The following is a 21,301-nucleotide window of genomic DNA, read 5'->3' as shown; positions in this document are numbered from 1 at the left end:
ACACCTTTAAGTGCCATAGAACTAATGGAAAAGTAATTTAAAGGAGTAGCAGTAATTATCTCTTCCCTTTCTTAGAAAGTCCACTTGCTATTTATGATACTTGGGCACCCTGGACAGGGAAAGTAAAAGTGAAAGTCACTCAGTCCTACTCTTTGCGACTCCATGGACTATACAGTCCATGGCATTCTCCAGGCCAGAATACTGGAGTGGGTAGCCTTTCTCTTCTCCAGGGGATCTTCCCAACCCAGGGATCAAACCCAGGTCTTCCGCACTGCATGTTAGATACTTTATCAGCTGAGTCACAAGGAAAGCCCAAGAATACTGGAGTGGGTAACCTATCCCCTCTCCAGTGGCTCTTCCTGACCCAGGAATCGAACCGGGGTCTCCTGCATTGCAGGCAGATTCTTTACCAACTGAACTATCAGGAAAACCCAAACGGAATTATCACATTTAATTTTCTGTATTTTACAGCTTCCTAGACCATATTGTCTTGCAGTTTCCTATTCTGAGTATGATCATATTTGCATAGCTACTAAACTAAAGATCTAAGAAATCATTCAAGTTCAAATCTAGGCAGACATGTGAAGTTCTTTTTTTTTTTTTTTTAATATTTATTTGGCTGAGCTGGTCTTCGTTACTGCGCACGGGCTTTCTCTCGCTGCGGTGTGCGATCTTCTCTTGTGGAGCACGGGCTCTAGGCACACGGGCATCAGTAGCTGAAGCCCAGGCTCTGTAGTTGTGGTGCACTGGCTTAGTTGCTTGGGTCTGGGGTCTTCCCAGGCCAAGGATCGAATCAGGGTCCCCTTTGCACTGCAAGGTGGTTTCTTACTGCTGGACCACCAGCGAAGCTCCTCATCACAAGGAGATTGGCAATGACGAGTCTCTTCATCAGATGTGGAAGAAACGCTGAGAAATCATTTTGTATACCCGCCTCTGCACAGATAGGAGTGTGCAGCTCTACGTTGAGAAGTTATGTTATTTGCCCAAGATAGTAAGTAGAAGGTCCTGAACTCAGTACTAGTTCCCTTCTTTCCAGGTTGATGATCTTGCTGTGGCACCGCTCCGTGCGTGTTAGAGGGGGAAAGGCTCCAGAATATCCCTCAGACACCTTGAGTGGCATCAACAGAGTCAGTGAAATCCGCCAAGGACATTGAGTGCCTGCCTCATGCATGGCGCCATGAGGGCATTGGGAGGCAGAGGTAGACGGGGTATGTTCGTTACCTGAAAGTGCTCATCCTGACCAAGCTCATTGCGGCTTTCTCTTGGTCTTCCCATTACTCTCGGGATTTTCTGCTGACTAGAAAGAAGTTAGCTTCAGCACACACAGTGCATGCAGCAAACTGTTCTCTAGCTCATGCCAGCAGAAATGCCAGCTTCTAAAAATATTCAGCAAACTGGCACAATCCCTTTTCAAGTCGAGTGATATTTATTTCCTCAAAAACAGCCTGTTCTGTGGCTTTGAGCAAGAAGAAGACATGCTGTGAAGAACTGAAGTATGTACATGGGGGAGGAATCATGCCATGTCATGTATGCCTTTGATAAACCAGATAGATACACTGTCTTCCAATGGAAGCCCAAGTGTTCCATTCCCTGACTCTCCAAAAAGCCAAAGAGGAAAATAGAACTACCCTAGATGCAAGCGCAGATGTGATGATTGATCAAGAGTGATCCGAGCTACAGTATTAGTTCTTTGATTTCCCATCTCATGTTTTCTCTGCATGCCCAGGGACTGGGAGAGGCTACCTGAAACTCATTGACTTCCCATCTAATTTCAAGACCTGTTGAAGCATTCCCCCTCCTTCCTTGCTCCTGAGGCTTCTTCTTTATGAGATGTACCCCTCAATCAATCTGGAAAATATATGTCTGAAGGAGAGCATCTACAGTAGTAATCTTATTGAGATACACAGACTCGGGCATGTTTTGATTGTAAAGAGATCTTAGAAGTATTAGGTCCTTTCCTTTCTTACCCTATATCCAAAATTATAATGACAAAAATGTAGTTTTTACCCCCAACAATAAGTAGCTGGAATGCTGAATAAATTCTGCAAGTTTGTATTAGTGATTTTTTGTAATTACAAGTTTTTAGGCAAAACTTAAGTGGTAATACGAGTTTAGCAAATCTCTTGGAAGCAGGATAAGAGATTTAATTCTTTTTTTTTAATTGAAGGATAATTGCTTCACAGAATTTTGTTATTCTTTTCTTTAGTGATTTACCAGCCAGTTGTTTAAGAAATGTCTCCACTTGCCATTCTAGACTTTTCTTCTAGTTATATAATCTGAAAGTTGTAAAGCTAGCCATTTCTCTATCCTCAGCCCTTTGTTTCTATGAAATTGTCTTAAGCAATGCCATAATACAAAGCAATGATAAAACAAATATTTAGTGAACTCTTACTTGCAACGCATATGGGACCATGATATCATGTCTTGCGGTGCCGTATTAAGGAGGAAAAGTAGCAAAGTCTTGTAAGACTGTTTGAGACAGTCTTTGAACTGAGCATGTTGTTTTCCTACTCTGAAAAATCCCAGTAGCTACCAGAGATCTCCTTTCCTTGGAATAACACTGGATCATAGGTCCATCCTGCACCTGCTCTCCACACCCTCAGAAGTCAAAGCCAAGACTAACAGATAAACTCTCACAGGCAGAGCCGTGAATGCTTCGAGGATCTGAAAAGAAGGGTAAATCTATTCAGCTGAATTCTGTCATCCTGGAGAAAGTTTGCCTGGTTTTTGTTTGTTTTTTTGTTTGTTTAAGTAAATAATGGTGAGATGGAAGACTTTCCACCCATCTACTCCTTCAGGACTAGGTCAGGATCTTTTAACCTCCCGGAATGGCCAGCACCTTGCAGGGTACATAGTCAATGGACAAGAATTTGTTAACCAAATGGATTGGAAATAAAAACTAGGAAGAACCAATTCAACTAATTTTTTAATCTGTTGAAGGATATTTTTTCAGCTTAGACCAAAAAAAAAAATCTGTTATCTGTTTGATCCTCACAGTACTGACCATGTTTTTCAGATGAGAACCCTGAGGTCTAATGGAGGTTGACTAATTGCCCCCAAGTCTCATAACGCATATAGCTGTAAAGCCCCTTCTCTCTTCCTAACACTGCTCTGCCTCACTCTTGCATATTGTATAATCTGTGTCTGCACGACTTTTTGAGGTTGACAAGGGCAGACGCTGGGATGCAGAACAGCCCACCCAGCGTCCTCTTAGAACCGCTGCCACTCAGATGCACGCGGTGGTCCCTGAATCACCACCTGTGTCCTGTCCCTCCTCACTTCTCTGTGGGAGCCTCTTCCAGAATTATGCAGAGACATCTGCATGTTACTGTTTAGAGCAGGAAGACGGGTGTGTTCTTTCAGGTCATTAAAAGATGGGAGACTTGGCAAGGTGACGGATGGAGCTAAAAGGGAAAACAACAAAGAAATATGTCAGGTAATGTTTGAAACCATTTTTCTCCTGGAACTAGGTTGAGATGATTGCAGATGGAAAAATAGAGCTTTTTTTTTTTCCTTTGGTAGTAACAGAAAGTTGTTAGGTCCTTGAGCTTTTGAAATAGAAATCAAAACTTAGATTGGACATTTTGCCCATTCTATATAACATTTAGGCTCCAAAGGAATAGTGTAATTGATGCCAGGCCATCAACACCATGTTAACAAAGCACTTGATATAAAACCACCTTCTCTCCCGAGTTCAATAAAAAGCTAGTAAGCAGAGAACTGCTTTCTCGGGGGAATTCTTTTCACCTTTCAGAAACAAAATATTTCATGCTAATTCCTGCTTAATTGGAGGGAAGTCATTTCTTTAAAATCATTGAATATGAGCTTGAAGTCTGTTCTGTCCCTGACCTTTCTAATTCAATCAAGGTCACCTTCTCAACTTGCCCAAACAGCACTACTTCTCAATTAGAAAAAGGGGCAGTGCTGTTTTAAAGCATTTAGCGTCCGATTAATTGTGCTGAACTGGGGCTTCAGCACTTGCAGAGGGATCCTAAGGCGTCACCAGTAAGAATAAAACATTGCTACCTGAAAAATTATCCCCATCAGAAACATCATTTTAATAAGCAAAGCAAGAACTGCTATTTGTGGGGATGTGAGAAGCATGATCATACTCGATATATAGTGGGTTTTAATATCCGAACAACTCTCTCTCAGGGAAAAATATGCTATAATTTAGCCATCCAGTCAGTTTATGAAACACACGCACTTTTCCCTGCCCAAGGACTCCAAGAAGATGAATGCCGAGGTTGTTAAAGCAGAATTTGGTCACACTCAAGCTCTAGGGATGAAAAGAAGTAATGGAAAGAGGTGTCCAGCTGAAGCCGTCTGGCTGGAGGAGAGAACTTTGAGTTTTGGAAATAAGTTTTTTGTTTGTTTGGCCACACCTCGTGGAATGTGGGATCTTCGTTCCCCGATGAGGGATCGAGCCTGCTGCAGTGGAGGCACAGAGTCCTAACCACTGGCCCACCAGGGAAGTCCCTGAAGATAAGTGTTTTAAAGGCTGCTTCTCATATTTCCTTCCCATTTTCTGGGCCTGATTGAGGGATGCCAACCTCACACTGATGCTCTTTTGAAGACCACCTCACCTGGGTGGTCAAACCATTAGAAAAGCTCTGAGAAAGTGGCCCACATGAGTGAGAATTGGTGTTGCTGGAAGAGAGATGTTAGATTCACCACAGAGTTCAGAAATAACTTTGAACCAGACAAGGTAAGAGGCTCCCAGAGGAAGTTTTGAGTTGTTTCCAGTGTGGCTCAGCCAGTGATGTCCCTTCTCCAAGCCTCAGCATTCTCAGCAGTAATATAAGGTTCATCCTAAGAGGGTTTCCTCAACTTTGTAAGAAATAACCAACTAAGGGTTTCCAAGGCATTTTGCAAGTGGTACCGTGACAAGGTGGAGAACAGATACCGCTGAACAATCACAGAAAGTGAAATGAGCGGTTCCCAGCCCTGGCTGTGAGTGGGAAGACCTGGGAAGCTTTGCACGACACCAGTGCCCAGAGGTTAATGCCCAGGTACATCTGTTATTACAGTACTCCTCAGGCAGGTCTGACGTACAAAGGATTGGAAACCACTGGCCCGTGACAGGAGAATTGGTGGCTGTCAATTATAGGTGGAAAAGAAGGTAAAAAAAGAGAGAGATTGTAAGGTAACAAACAGGGAGCTATACTCAGGGCTCTGTGGGGACATAGAGGGGTAGCATGAAGAGTAGGAGGTAGGGAGGTCCAAGAGGGAGGGGGATATATGTAAATGTATAACTGAGTCACTTGGTTGTACAGCAGAAACTAGCACAACTTTGTAAAGCAACTATACCCCAACTAAAAAGAGAGAAGAAGAGAATGAAAATGAAGTAGAAGATAAAAATGTTTAGTCGAGAGGAAGCAACTGAGATAGGCAACAATAAAGGACCAAAGAGAGAAGAAAGGGAGGTAGTTTATTTAAGTATGGCATGCATGATCCAGGTGGAGAATTCCCCCCATATCTGTGTGCGATGCACCCTAATAGCCCTCGGTTAATTGGGAAAAAAGACTAGCTGGGAGGAAAAAGAAAGTAGCCTGATGCAGAAAGATGGGATGAGGGCCAAGGACAGAGTTCTTGCTCTTCTCTGATGCTGGGAGAATGGCCAGCGACTGTTCTCTCATCCATCAGCGGTGAGAGAAGAAAGCAGGGCTGTCTGGGCCTTGGCCAAAGAGAAGGGCCTCGCAGGACCTACCGACCGGTCTGCGGAGAGCTCGCACGCAGGAAGGGTCTCCACTCCTCCCGTGAGACGCTGGTCCAAGGGCCCTCGGTCAAGGGCGATTAGTGCCGCCCCTGCCCCACCGGTGAGCACGAGGGTGCAGCCCAGCCTATCCTGGGTGCAGGCTGCAAACCCACTGCAGCCGCGATCTCTCCAGAAATATGCCCGCGAGAAAAAGTAATACACAACCACATCTAGTAGATCAGAGAAATGTGTTTTGGAGACACTGCCTGGAGGATTTATGAAAGCATTCAGTCACAATATCATCACGGGAAGGGCAGTAAGCAGCGTTCAGAGGAGCAGGGAGATAGATGAGCGAAGTGTGAGAAGGCAGAACAGAAGGCAGAAAATCCTGGAAAGCCATGCTGGACGGTACAAGCTTGAGAGGGGAAAAGTCTTTTCAGTAACAGAAGCCGTTAGGAAAAGGCTGAGAGAAAGCAGGTGTCAAAAAATAATGAAAGAAGCAGAAGCCTGAAAGCACGTTATGGAGAAACCAGGGATCTGGTCCCTAAAGGCTAGTGAAGTGGTCCTAAAACTTTGGCGTTAGAGTCACCCTCGAAGCTTGCTGAAATGCACAACCTCAGACCCCGTGTCAGAAGCTCAGATTCCGGGGGGGCTGGGGTGGGTCCAGGAACTCCCTTTCACGAGACACCGAGGTAGGACAGGCGGCGGCTGTGTGTGGAGCAAACTTGGACTGCTGGCTGGGCGACAGGTCATTCTGTGCTCCCCTGGTGGCTCAGCGGTAGAGAATCTGCCTGCAGCACGGAAGACACAGGTTCAATCCCTGGGTCGGGAAGATCCCCTGGAGAAGAAAACTGCAACCCTCTCCAGTATTCTTGCCTGGAGAATCCGTGGGTGGAGGAGGCTGGCGGGCTACAGTCCATGGGATCGCACAGAGTCAGACACGACTTAGTGGCACAGGGGTGCCAGTGTCATTCCACCTTGGTTATGTGTCTAGAGAAGGCGGTAGTCTCTTGCCCCGGTGCCAGACACAACATGTGAGCTTCAGCCGGTCTCAACATTGGTGACGAGGCTCGTGTGGAGGGGATTCGCTGCCCACCGCTTCCCAGCAGCCTCAGTTCCTGTTCCTCAGACTGGGTTTATGCTCCGCACAAAACCCGAGGGGAGCCAGAGGCTTTCTTTTTAGCTCGTCTGTGTTACCCCAGGTATTTGGTGTTTTAATAACCTTTTTGTGGAAAAGGCCACTCTTCCTTGTGAAGGATGGTGTCTAGGACTGAGCACACGCTTCACGTGGGCTGACCTCCACATTTCAGAGTGGGGTGTGTCTTGTGTGGTAGAAACCATCCATATAGAAAGAGTGTGTGTATGTGTGTGCGCGCGTGTGTATGTGCAGGGGGTTAGAACAAGTAGAAAAACATCACTCCTTGAGGGAAAGGTTTCTTGAAGAAAATTGGAAGTGACTGTTGGTTAAAAGGGAAAGAAATCTGCGGGTCGGGAGGAGAGCGAGGCGAGGAAGGGAGAGCAGTGAATGCCTTCAGGGAAAGGCTTGCTGTTTGAAGCTGTTCTCTCTGGAGAGACCAGCTGCGAGCGAGGGCGGAGCACCGTCCCCGGAGAGGGTGCCTAGGAGGCGAGGGCATGGCCAGGGTGGGGCCCTTGTTCCCGAAAACCTGCGTCCTTCTGGGACGGATATCGGTCTTAAGTCTGACGGCCTTAAAAAAGAAACCTTAAAGCTTTCAGAGATGGGGGGTGGTAAAAAGGTAGCTGTGTGTCTTGGAAATCGAAATAGAGACCGAAGGTGGAAAAGCAAACTGAAGTCCGATTTTAAAAGGGAGAGTTGGTGGAAATGCCGCTCTTGACGCGTCCGCTGTGGTGACTGCAGACGGGGCCCTCGGCAGCCTAGCCTCCTCCCCTCCCCGCGTCCATCTCGCCTTGTCGCTGGCACCGGCTCCTTGGGTCCACGGTGAACGTGATCCTCACGGCGGCGGCCCGCTCCCGAGTCCTGCAGCCTTTCGCAGCGTGAGCCTGCCTTCAAGGTCCAACCCGCCCCCCAGCAGCCCTCCTTTCCCAGCCTCTCCCTCTGTCCGACCACCACAGCATGGGGAGGGGAGAGCAGGTGCGGGACCCCCAGGCCCATCCATGCCTGTCTCATGTCCCCATCGCTGGGCACCGAGCCCCCGAGGTCAGGCAGGTGTGCTCGCCTAGCGCAGGTGAGGAGCTGAGCTTTGCTGGACTCTATGCCTCCCCGAGGACCCTTTTAAATGGCAGACTCACCCTGCTCCCTGCTCGTAGAAGAAACAGGCGTGCCTCTTTCTTTCACTTACTTCCCTCCAGGACAGTGAATGGGAGAGTTGGGGGTGGGGGGGTATCAGATATAGTAACGTTGATGGAAAAGCAGTGAGGTGTGAGGTCAGTTCTCAGCAGTGTCAGTGGCCCAGGGGCACAGCGTAGTCACGGCCACCAGCAGATCATGTCCTTAGTAGGAGGTCCGTGAACAGGGTCTTGGAAGATTGTTTTTTTTCTTTTCCCGAGTCACCTGCTGCCAGGTGTGCCTGCAGACTCGCACAAGCCATTATAATAACAGGATCCAGCTTACCTGCACTCTTCAAATTACCCTTATTCCACTGACCTCACACAAAGATGGAAATAGACACTGCATTGTGCTTCTGGTGAGCTCTCCCTAATCACCGCTAATGCACAGACGCTGCAAACAGAAAATGTTATGTCAGTGCTAAGTTGTAATGATAATAATCCTGAAAACTGTAACAGAAGGAATTTCCGCCGGCAGTTGGAATAAGATTGCTGCTTCGGTGGCGATACAGGTGTTGCTGGAAAACAGATCGATTTTAGTTTGTTGGGAGCAGGAGAGGCTGTCTAGCAGGAGACTAGCTGCGAGGCAGGCGTCTGATGCTCCCCAGCCCTGTGCCAGGATGCTAGGAGGCATGCCGTGACACCAGCCCGAGGAGCCAGGGCTTTGTCCTGTCATCTGAGGGCCATCTGGTCCTTGTCCTGGACCTTTCTGAGCCCATTCAGACCAGGGGAATCTGTGGGAAGAGGGGTTTCTACCACCTTTCCTTCAGCTGAAGACACTTAGAAAGGCACAGCATAGGGGCGTTCAGATGGGTACGGTGTGCACTGGAACATCCTTCAGGACCGCAAGAGCAGCCTGAGCCCTTGGACCTGGCTGTCTTCATAGAGCCTTTTATTTAAAAAAAAAATTGTATTGAAATACAGTTGGTTTACCATGTTGTGCTAGTTTCAGGTGTGCAAAAAGTGATTCAGTTATATATACATACATATATATATATTGGAGAAGGGCATGGCAACCCATTCCAGTATTCTTGCCTGGAGAATCCCATGGACAGAGGAGCCTGGCAGGCTGTGGTCCATAGGGTAGCAAAAAGTCAGACACAACTGAAGCGACTTAGCACACACACAAGTGTGTGTGTGTGTTCTTTTTTAGATTCTTTTCCATTATAGGTTATTACAAGATAGTGAATATTGTTCTTTGAGCTATACAGTAGGTCCTTGTTAGTTATCTATTTTCTGTATATTGGTGTACATGTTTTAATCCTAAACTCGTAATTTATCTCTCACCATCTCCCCTTTGGTAACCATAGCTTTTCTATGTCTGTGAGTCTATTTTGTAAATAAGCTTACTTTTTTTAAGATTCCGTATATAAGTGATACCTTATGATGTTGTCTCTGGCTTACTTAATTTACTGTGATAACTCTAGGTCCATGCATGTTGTTGCAAATGGCCATATTTCCTTCTTTTTTATGGTGGAGTAGTATTGCATTGTGTGTATATACCACATCTTCCTTATCCATTCATTTGTGATGGATGCTTAAGTTGCTTCCATGTCTTAGCTGTTGTAAGTAGTGCTGCTATGAACATTGGGTGCGTGTATCTTTTCAAATTAGAGTTTTCTGTGAGAGAAGAGTGGAGCTTAAGGAATCAGACCTCATCACTTAAGGCTATACTACAAAGCTACAATCATCCAAATAGTATGGCCTGGCACAAAAATAGACATATAGCACAATGGAACACCCCAGAGGCTCAGAAATAAAGCCATACACTTGTGGTCAAGTCAGGGAGCCTCATTAACTGGCCAAAACCCAGATGCTCAGTGGTTGGCAGCCTCAGTGCTGCTGTTTCATAGAAGAGGGACACAGCACAGAAGACAGGATCCCTGCCGAGTGGATCAAATCAAGCCTCAAGACTCTAGAATCCTTAGTTTAACTTCCACATGGCTTATTCCCAAACAACTCCTGCAGAAGATCCGTGGGTGTTTGTTTTAAAACAGTCTCATCCCCTCTGCCTCCATAACAGAGCCCCATTCCTGCGGAACAGTCACCAAGTGGAGCCAGCAAAGCAGTGTTCGCCTCTGTTAGGAACAGAGCAGGCCCTGCAGCAGGGCCCCTGGTTTCCTTTTGCTCTCAAGCTGCAGCACTCGCTGTGCGAGGCCACCCCAGTGGCGTTACTTTGGGAGGTGCAGATGCTGGAGTTCCCCCTGCCGAGGATAAACCCTGCACCTCCAGCCAGCTGTGTAACCTCCACGTCTCTCAAATTTAGTCCTATCTCCTGCAAAAAAGAAATAATAGTCATATTTACTATGTCATGTTTCCACGAGGGCAGAAGGAGATTGTGTAAATCATCAGCTTAGGCATGTAACATCCTTAGCTATTACTACTGCTATTACTGTTTTCATTACTATTGCTATGCCTGCTGGTACTGTTGGTGAAAAAACCAGGGACAGGAAAGTGGTGGTGACTGTATCTTCTGCTCAGATCTCCCCGTTTTTATAAGGAGGTAGCTGGGGCATGGGGACAGGGCTGGGACAGGACTGCCTACCCTGGTGCAGAGCATGGGGCTGGGGCTCATTCAGAAGGTCAAGGAATGAAACCAGAAGGCCAGGCTGAGCCTGTGGTGCCCTCAGAAGTATTTGTCCAAACAAGCTAACTGTAGCCGCAGTTCAGAAGCCAAGGAGTAGATGGAGCCGTGGTCTGAGCTGCTGCTCTCCAATGTGGTCTCAGCCCCAGCAACATCAGCATCACGGGGAACTTGGAGGAATGCAGATTCTCAAGCCACATCCTTGACATAATCCCATTGGAAACTCTGGGGGAGGACCAAGAAATAACGTGTTAAACACACCTACTGGGAGTTTCTGATCCAAGCCAGTGTTTGGGAAACTGGGGTAGAATAGTGTCAGCTGCTCTACAGTTAAGTCCCAAAACTTCAAAGAAAAAAAAAGCTTGTTTATTGGGCACAGTTCAGTTCAGTCTCTCAGTTATGTCTGACTCTTTGCCACCCCATGAATCACAGCACACCAGGCCTCCCTGTCCATCACCAACTCCCGGAGTTCACTCAAACTCATGTCCATCGAGTCGGTGATGCCATCCAGCCATCTCATCCTCTGTCGTCCCCTTCTGCCCCCAGTCATTCCCAGTATTAGGGTCTTCTCCAATGAGTCAACTCTTCACATGAGGTGGCCAAAGTATTGGAGTTTCAGCTTCAGCATCAGTCCTTCCAATGAACACCCAGGACTGATCTTCTTTAGGATGGACTGGTTGGATCTCCTTGCAGTCTAAGGGACTCTCAAGAGTGTTCTCCAACATCACAGTTCAAAAGCATCAATTCTTCGGTGCTCAGCTTTCTTCACCGTCCAACTCTCAACATCCATACACGACCACTGGAAAAACCATAGCCTTGACTAGACAGACCTTTGTTGACAAAGTAATGTCTCTGCTTTTGAATATGCTATCTAGGTTGGTCATAACTTTTCTTCCAAGGAGTAAGCGTCTTTTAATTTCATGGATGCAATCACCATCCACAGTGATTTTGGAGCCTAGTAGAATCCAAAGCAGGTATTCTTGGTCCCTGGGCACCTTTCCTCCATGCAGTGATTCAGAGACCCAGGCCTGTTTCAGCAGCAAGAAGAGAATGAGGGATTGAGCAGAAGGCACATCTCACACCCCTCACGCTGCATCCGTGAAAACCAGTCAGATGGCAGTGCCTGGCCCGGTCACCCCTCAAGAATGAGCTTCACCAAGCAGAGAAAAGCATGACATAGCGTGGTATCTGTGCCACAGCAGAGCAACTGGACACCCCAGGCGCCCTTCAAGAAGAAGAGCAGACGCAGAGAGGCAGATGGAGCCTGGTCCCTAGGTGCCCAGGTCTGTGGGAGCTGGAAGGCAAACAAATACGGCAGCCATGTCTTCCAGGTCTCAGACCCATCCCGTCATCCTGGGCTCTGGACTTGTTAGCACAAGTGCTTGTATCGGTCGCAGCTGATGAAATCCTTAGAAGCGATGCTCTTTGCACACGAGGAGGCGATGCACAGCTCAGCAGCGTCCTCCTGCCATTCCAGGAGGACAGCTGGCAGAGGGGAGGGAGGGACATTAAACACAGAGTCCCCCAGTGACACCAAGTTCTCAAGAAATCCAGATATTGTTAGAAACAATATGTTATAGTGTTTGATTATTTAGTTACATCTTGCCTGAGCAGGAAAAAGATATTAACATACTGTCAGCTTACTGGGACATAACCCAAAATAACTTACATATTTCCATAGAGTGCTAATTATTTTTCTGAGGCTGGCTCAGGCTGCTAAGAGAGAGATTTCAAGGCTTTCACCAGATTATTTACTTAAAGAAGTTAAGCATGCCATTATCTGTTCCCATGGAAACACAGTAAGTAATAGAGGAGTCGGAAGAGGAGGTCACTCTGACCATAATTAATATGAAGAATACTGGTTTGTATAGGATCTAGTCAAGGGTGCAGGGAGGTGCTGTAATGCCTTTAAGCCTCGTTTACAGTGATGCAATTCAATCTTTGGATCAACTTTGATACGCTTTGGTTAATTTTAGTAGTCTAGTGCTAATTTTTGAAATGGAATTTAATCTTGTTTAACAGGGTTTTTCCAGTGTCTTTATTTCTGTTTTGATCCAACCAGAAAATCCCTGTAACAGAATTTTCCTAAGGTCCTGAGCAAGGATAAGCTGATGCCTGCATTGGCTTTATCCTCGTGGAGGTCACAGCTCCCTGCATGTGGCTTCACACAGCTGATTGGTGAATGAATGAATGATGATCTGAGACACCCTTGGATACAGCAGTGCTTTTCCCTGGTGTCTCAGCTGGTAAAAAATTCACCTGTAACGCAAGAGACCTGGGTTCAATTTCTGGATCAGGAAGATCCGCTAGAGAAGGGATAGGATACCCACTCCAATGTTCTTGGGCTTCCCTTGTGGCTCAGATGGTAAATAATCTGCCTGCAACACAGGAGACCTGGGTTCGATCCCTGGGTTGGGAAGATACCCTTGACAAGAGAACGGCTACCCACTCCAGTATTCTGGTCTGGAGAATTCCATGGACTGTGTAGTCCATGGGGTCACAAAGAATTGGACACGACTGAGCAACTTTCACTTAAACTCACCAAAGCAAAATTCAGTTATGTTCAGAATAGTTTACATTTAAAGTGTCTCACTGTATTCTTTTTCTTTAAATTTTATTGAAAGTCAGTAATCCACATGTTCAATATTCTATTTGTTGCAACACAGTGCATACGCCACAGGAATTCCTACAAAAAGATGCCTAGTGTCATTTTATTTTTAATCCTGCTTATTTGAATGGTAGGTTTGTTGCCATTTGTATTGTAATCGAATGTAATTCAAGGGTAAATTTTACCCTGGAAGCTTCATTATACATTTTCAAAACTGTTTAATGCAGTATCCTAGAAAAAAAAAGAGAGGAAAAGGTAGACCTTTCAAGTTTCTGCATTTTGAATATACCGAGAAATGATATTAACTTAGAAATGATTAGGATTTTTTGTTTCCTTTGGAGCCCTGGTCCAAGAAACATAATCTAACTTCTTCCAGGAAGCCTCATCTGAGGGGCGGATCCATGCAGCATAATGCTGAAATATGTTTACAAACAGGTGGCCAGAAGTTAAGTGGAGTCAATAGACAATTTCTCACCCTTTATAAAATAACCACTTTGCAGCCACATGAGAAACCAAGATTTTTTTTGCAGATATCAGGCTTGAAATCACTTAATAAGGAATGTAAATCAGTTATATGCCCCAATTATATAAATGTTGATGGGGTTGGCTATGGTATTGATTTGGGGGGAGGGGAGCGGGGGATGAGAGTGGATAGTTACACCTGCTGGATTTTTTTTTTCATCTTTTTTAATATGATGATATCACATGCCTATTCCAGAAATGCTAACGACGTTGTATCCTACTTGGCAGGAGCAGTGGTCACTCAGCTCAAGCCAAGAGTAAGAGCTGTCAGCTGTGCCATTCTAAGAGAAGTCCTAAAATAATGGATGGTGCACTTCCCTCTATGTATTTATGTTCAGACAATTTATTTAAATAACGTTGCTGGCACATGCTTTATAGCTGCTTGCATTTTGCTACCCAGATTTCAGCATATCTTGCAGACTCGGCAATTCATTTGGAAAATGTAATTTCCATCTCTGCATACTAATCGATTTCTTCACGAACACCTGCTATCAGTTATGATAATAAAAATGCCACTCTGAACTGAGAAGGGGCCAAATGGAGCTTCCTAAGGAAATGACTTAAGTGTCTTTGAATGCTACTAAATGTAGTAACGTGCTTCTGTAGCACCAACACTTTTTCTGTCATTTGCGTTTTCTCTAATTTTGCCCTATTACAACATCCCTCTCTTAAATGATGCCTGGTAACCATTTCCCTAGGGTTGGTAAACTGAGTTGTCAGGGTGTGTGTCAGGGTGTGGACAGGACCTGAGGCGGTATAGTGTTGGGCCGCACCATGTTTAAAAAACCACCAGCTCGTACTCTGGGCTCCCCTGGTGGCTCAGCAGTAAAGAATCTGCCTGCAATGCAGGAGTCACAGGTTCCATCCCTGGATCGGGAAGATCCCCTGGAGGAGGGCATGGCAACCCGCTCCAGTATTCTTGCCTGGAGAGTCCCATGGACAGAGGAGCCTGGGGGGCCACGGTCCAGAGAGTTGCAGAGTCAGACACGGCTGAAGCGACTTAGCACACATGCACACACTCAGCCCATACTCCAAGGTGGACCCTGGGTCGTTTCTGATTTATGAGTCAGTCCCTGAAAACTGTAAAACTGGCAGTTTCTGGGGTTTGCACATACATATACAGCAAATAAAATTTCCTTTACTCATCCTCTTCAGCCTCCAGTTCATTCCATGCACCATTGCCAAACCCATCTTCCTAAATCACCAATTTCGTCACATCTTCCACTGCCAGGCACCTTCAGCAGTGCTCAGCTGGCCGCCCCGTTGGCCCAGCGGTCCAGCTGGCCTCCGTCCCCTCTCATCATGCAGCACGGCTCACCTTTCTCTCACTGCTTCCAGACGGACTCTTGCACTTTTGGTCAAGCTTCTCTGCTTCCTGCCCGGAGTAGTCTGCCTTCCCATCTCTGGGTTTTGCTTCAGCTCTTGTTCCTGACTGAGACGCCCTTCACCAGTTCATGGGCTTTCAGCCTTCAAAGCCCTCCTTTATTATTCCCATCTGCTTTTTCCTTTCTCTCCTCTGAATTCCTGTAGAATGGATTCCCCTGTCATACACCCTGACACTAAGTTGGTCGCTCATGTATTTATCCAACCAGTATTTTTTGAGTGCCTACAGTGGGCTTCCCAGGTGGCACTGGTGGTATAGAACCCACCTGCCAATACAGGAGATGTAAGAGACGTGGGTTCAGTCCCTAGGTGGGGAAGATCCCCTGGAGGAGGGCATGGCAACCCACTCCAGTATTCTTGCCTAGAGAATCCCATGGACAGAGGGGCCTGGTGGGCTACAGTCCGTGGGTTTGCAAAGAGTCAGACACAACTGAGCAACTTAGCACATAGCATACATGTCAGGCATTAGCCTCTTCTCTCTTCCTTTGAGTACATTCCTTTCACACTTGTAGGTATCTGTTGTATGCCAAGCTCTTTGAGAGGAGAGACATACTCTGTCTCCTTATTTTGTGATCCAAGAGGCCCAGACAGGCTCCGGCACAGAGTGCATATGCAGTGAATGCTCGTTGACTAGTTGATCCCTGATGGTTTGAGGTAGGGAATTTTCTGGTTAATTGCATGTTCTATTTGATTAGTCTTTCAGTGTGTACTATATACATCATCAATTTTGCAAAGTAGAATGCCATAAAACACTCAACTATTAAACCACTATTGATGTGATTTGATGGTGGTTATTTGAGGAGAGAGCTCAGTGGGTTTTCAGAACAACTCTGTTCACATCTGTCACCTCTTCATGGTGGAACTGTGACCTGAGAGGCTGACCTTGATCTGGCTTTGGAACTGGGGGATTGTTGGGGAGGGGGTGGAAATGATCCTCGACCAAGAACCTGCTGGAGCGAGGTTCCACACCATGTCCTTACAAACCAGAAGTCACGTCTTTAAAGAAGCTTCTGATAAAAGACTTTTGAAATATCTCCCCTTTTATCTTGCTTACAAAAGTAGTGAATGGATTTTCTGAAGGAGGCAGAGAAAGTATGGGAGACTGGTAAAAAAAAAAGAGAGAGAATTGGGGGCTCTTTTAAAATAATCTGTTCAGAACTAAACCCATTGGGCTGGCAGAATAGCCCAGTGACTGGGAGCAGAGACTCTGGAGCCTGACCTGGGATTTTTTTTTTTTTTTTCCTGACCTGGGTTTGAAGGCTGTTGATGGTACTTTCTCTGTGAAATCAGACAAGTTCTGTAACATCCATGTACCTCATTTTTTCTCATCTGTAAAGCGGAGTAATAAGAACAGCACCCACATCAGAAGCTGATGGGGGAGATGGAGTGAGTAAGTGTGGGGTCCAGCGTCTGTTACATTGTGAGAGCTCAGAAAGCTATTGTGATTGCTGCGGAGACCACCAAGTAGTCAGCTAGAGACGAAGGAAGGGAGTCCCCATCCTCAGTTTTCCTTGGTCCCATTCACTCTTCTGTATTCCACTTCAGTTACTTTTGGAGTCGTGAGATGTGTAAGGCCCTGAATTACCCGTCCCGGTTTCTCCATCGGGTGGGGAGGTGAGTGAGCTCTGAGCCCCCCACTTCGGGTTTCAGGAAGGAGTAGGGTAGGAGACTGTTGGTGAAACAGATGAAACCAGGTCTCCGTCCTGAGAGGAGTTAGAAGGAGCTAACAGGCTTGTGCAGTCTGTCCTGGCAGTTCAGCGGGAAGGAACGGTGTGTGGATCCGTCCCCGCCACCTTCCCCTGGGTGGCTGTGGCTGCATGCCTCCACCTGGGGACCACGAATGACGTGAACATGGCCCTCCAGGGAGCTGAGCCATCCTGCCAAAAGGGAGAGGGCAGTCACAAGGCAGACAGAGTGTCTGCCTGGAATTCTGAGCGCTTTCATCACCACCAACCCAGATCAGTTTTTAAGAGGGAGCCTAGGGTCGGGGCAGGGGTCAGGAGACAAGAATTCAGAAGGAATTCATCCTGTACCCACAGGCACCCATAAGATGGGACAGACAGAATAGCTAACACATTCCCAAAGAAGTGAGCTGCAAAATAAGGCAGCACCAGCCATAAAATGAAGCAGCGCCCCACGGTAGGGCATTTAAGTTTGGCACAAAGGTGACGAATCAGAGTGAGGGGGGACTCCCCTGGCCATCCAGTGCCGGAGGTGTGAGTTCGATCCCTGGTGGGGGAGCTTAGATCCCACATGCCTTGCACCAAAAAACCAAAACATAAGACAGAAGCAATACTGTAACCAATTCCATAAAGACTTTTAAAATGGTCCACATCAACAACAACAACAAAAATTAGAAAATAAAAAATTGGGGTGCAAGGCTCCCTTTAGCACTGAAGGCCCTCCATCTCAGCGAGACGGTTACTCACTTGAACTCGTTCTGTCTGCCCCGCAGCCCTGGCCGCCCAGGCCTACGCACTTAAAGAGGAGAATGACAGCCTCCGATGGCAGCTGGACGCCTACAGGAACGAGGTAGAGCTGCTGAAGCAGGAGAAGGAGCAGCTGTTTCGGACGGAGGAAAACCTGACCAAGGACCAGCAGGTGCAGTTCCTGCAGCAGACGATGCAAGGCATGCAGCAGGTACCTGCGCCTCTGCTCGGAGAACAAGGGGCACGTGTGCTCAGGGGACGGGGGTGGCGGGAAGCTGGAGGAGAAAAAAGGACAGCAGAAAAGCTGAGTGGTGGGATCAGGAAAGTCCCGATGATGTTTTGTGGGAGGAGAGGGTCTGGGGAGAAGCCACACAAAGAAATAGGTTGCAATATCAATAACTACACCCTCCAGGTGGGAAACAAAGAGAATCTAAGGCATTGAAAGCTCCACACGGGAAATGTAGCCCCCTGGCAAATGGTTAGAAAATCCGTGCCCATCACAACACCAGCGTTGTGTAATCTTAGAACGTCTCCACTTACAAGCAAGCAGACTGATTTTTATAAAAGCGTGGCGAGTTTGTTTTCGAGATCGATGAACGTGTAAACTGTTTTTATTTCCTCTTCTCCCGGGTGATACTTAAGATGTAGACTGGTTTTTTGGAAACACTCTGTATTTCAGAAATGTTTGCTGTCAGGTTGGATGAAAGACTGGAATTCAGGGCGATGGGCAGCTTCAGAAAGAGGCCAACGTCTCTGCTTTTTGTTAAAGAGCCACAGGCTTCAGTTTGGCACATTCAGATTAAATCTGGATCTTTCCAGCTAGTGTAAGAAAGAAACAGAAGTGATGGGCTCTGTAGGAAGGAGAAGGAACATGAACTATGGGGAACGAGGGCTCAAGGGCTGGGATAACCTGGGCACTGGCTGCAGAGGGTCAAAGAGTCATACCTAGATTTATATCTGGAAACATCGATTGATGTGTGACGCACTTAAGGGCTTTGGGCCTTTGAGTTATCTTAGAATAAATATAGCTGAAATTATCATCATACAAGTGTACTTGTGTTACTCCTGAATATATCAATTTAACCTCTCCTTTCTAGGGGGGAGGAATAAAGATTGTTTTTCGTTAAATGGGGGAAATACAAGCAGGCTGATAGAAAATGATGGAGTGAGTAGGATATTTTTTCAAATTCCCCCATCTGTATTGACTGCTGTCTAAGAGCAGGAGCCTGAATTGCCTACAGAAGTGTCTTAAAGATGAGAGGTAACTGCTGCTGAAACCTTCGCCAAAAACAGGTTGCAGTATCAAGGGAGGGAAAAAATAATTGAGAGGAAGGGACGTGAGAGAGAAGCGCAGATCAGGATGTAAACAAGTTAATGACCAAGTCACAGAAATCCTGTCTTAAGCATCTCCTGCCATTTAAAAGCAGTTCTGCCGTCTTGGCTTTGAGTCCTGACTCACTGATGTTCACAGTGTGTGTTAGACAAATCAGCGAGATTCAGAGGTCAGAGCCAGCCAGGAAAATGTTATTACAGGTGGGGCTCGGGCCCCCGCACTTGAAAATTGGTGTAACAGCTGCCATGCGGGGCTCCTGGGGTTGTCCATCTGTCCCCATCGGGGGGTGTGCGGTGCCTTTGCCAAGAGGAGCGTCTGGCCATTTCTCCGAGGACCATGACGCCAGATCTAGCCGGCAAGCTACTATCTCCTATCTCCTGCAACGGGGCCCTCTTTTCCTCTAAAGAAAGGTGACCCTGGTTGCTTGAAAAGTGGATCAAAACCTTGAAGGCGGCTGAAGTTTCAAACGTGAGAGAAGTCAGGAGGCAGGGTGGGCTGGCCCATCAGGAAGAAGCATGCTCTGGTCCACACTGGTCCACTGTGCTGGGCATCCTCACTGAGCTCCAGCCCCTTAAAGGGACAGTTCTCCTCTTGCAGCCTCTTACACGTTTGCAGAATCTCCTTGTCCGTAGAAAGCGTCCTTTCCTATGTTTGTGTCATTTGGGGGGCAGGGGAGTTTTGTTTGGAGGTCTGTCTTGGTTTCTTCTGGTTTGGTCTAAATCACAGAAAGTTATGGTCACAGTTGTAGGCCTAGAAGTGCACGACCAGGTTGCTGGCAAAGTTGGTTGGTTCCCTGTGGGACCCAAGGGAGTGTCTGCTCTCTTCTCTCCCCTGGCTTCTGTGGGTTTGCTGGCAAGCTTTGTGCTTCCTCGGCTTGTAGACGCATCACCCCGCTCCCTGCCTTCATCTTCACATGACCTTCTCCTTGCGTGTGTGCCGGGGTCACAATCTGTACAGGGTTAAGGGGCCCACACTATTAAAATATGACTTCATCTTAACTCATAGCACCTGCACGGATTCTGTTTCCATAAGTTTGCATTCTGAAGTACAGATGCTTGGGACATCACCATATAGATTTGGAGGTGGTGGTTGTTCAGTCACTAAGTCACATCCGACTCTTTGCAGCCTCCTGGACTGCAGCACACCAGGCTTCCCTGTCCCTCACCGTCTCCCAGAGTTTACTCAAGTTCATGTCCATTAAATTGGTGATGCCATCCAACCACCTCATCCTCTGCCACCCACTTCTTCTTCTGCCTTCAATCTTTGCCAGCGTCAGGGTCTTTTCCAATGAGTCAGGTCTTCACATCAGGTGGCCAAAGTATTGGAGCTTCAGCTTTGGCATCAGTCCTTCCAAAGAGTATTCAGGGTTGATTTCCTTTAAGGTTGACTGATTTGATCTCCTTGCTTTCCGAGGGATTCTCAAGACTCTTCTTTAGCACTGCACGTTGAAACCATCAGTTTTCAGCACTTTTTCTTCTTTATTGTCCAGCTCTCACATCTGTACGTGACTCTAAATTTGGAGGGGGGCACAATTCCATCAGCAGCACACATAGAGGAGATGTCAAAATTTGTTGAATGGAAGAAAGAAGGGACAGAGCTACAGGGGCAAGAACTAGCCCAGTGCCTCTGGGGGACTCTGGGATCTTGGAAAGAGCAGGGCAGGGTGTGGGGAGAACTGATGCCCCAGGGGTCCATGTAGCACCTCCTTAGCACGTGAGACGCACTAGGTCAGTGGCAGCAGGTACAGTTTTCATTCTCACTGGCCCTTAGGTGGACCCATGGTGATTATTGTGGAACACATCTTTAATAGAGTTTTTAAATGTGTGTGCTTCTTAAGAGTCATCTTCCTACCTTACTCACTTTGAATGAATTCCCACAACCTGTCGATTTGAGCCCCACTGTGAAGAATTCTCCTAACTTTAAAACCCACCCTCAGTCTGCCTGCTGTCCACTTTATAAATCAGAAAATAATCACCTCCCAGGAAAGTCAGCAGATAGAGGAGGGCGTTGGTCTCTCACGTGTCACTGTCTTAGCAATCCATCTAGGGAAAATTATTCTGCAATAAACAAAACAATATAAACAGCCTTACTAGCCTTAGGACTAGCATACAGTTTTTTAGAACTGCCTTCAAGTTTAGCTGGAAAGTTGCTTACCTTTCTTCTTTCCATCCCTGAAGGATGTGTTCACTGACTTCACATAGTTTCTCATGAGTTCATGCAGGAAATACGGGCAGGGTTTGGAAAAGTGAAAAAAAGCCTCAGGTGAATTTGGGTGTTTCTCAGTCTTCCTCCTGCCCTGCATGTGAGTCACAGTTTCGTATTAGAGGTTTCACACAAAATGAAGTAATAGTTGGTATCCATGGCAACACGATAGCCTTTACCTGATCTGAAGCTGGTGACAAAGTTAACCAGTCTCTGCCATGGGGAGAGTGAGGTTGTG

At 46.8% G+C, this 21,301-nt stretch overlaps 1 protein-coding gene across 10 annotated transcripts in view; it reads left to right on the top strand.

Moving 5' to 3' along the window:
• The window catches only part of ENOX1 (ecto-NOX disulfide-thiol exchanger 1), a 513,658-nt gene that overhangs the window by 383,649 nt on the left and 108,708 nt on the right, over positions 1-21,301 (top strand). For all 10 annotated transcript variants that reach the window (XM_086328859.1, XM_086328858.1, XM_086328857.1 and 7 more), the window contains one exon: positions 17,555-17,739. In XM_086328859.1, the coding sequence (XP_086184985.1) occupies positions 17,555-17,739 (185 nt within the window). The remainder of the gene's footprint in view (positions 1-17,554; positions 17,740-21,301) is intronic.

The sequence above is a fragment of the Bos grunniens genome, chromosome 12 (genome assembly GCF_055505025.1).
Source record: "Bos grunniens cultivar Pamir isolate PY7600 chromosome 12, Bosgru_T2T1.0, whole genome shotgun sequence".
Lineage (NCBI taxonomy): Eukaryota > Metazoa > Chordata > Mammalia > Artiodactyla > Bovidae > Bos > Bos grunniens.
The sequence above is the reverse complement of the archived record's forward strand: the minus strand, read 5'-3'. Positions and strand labels throughout refer to the sequence as shown.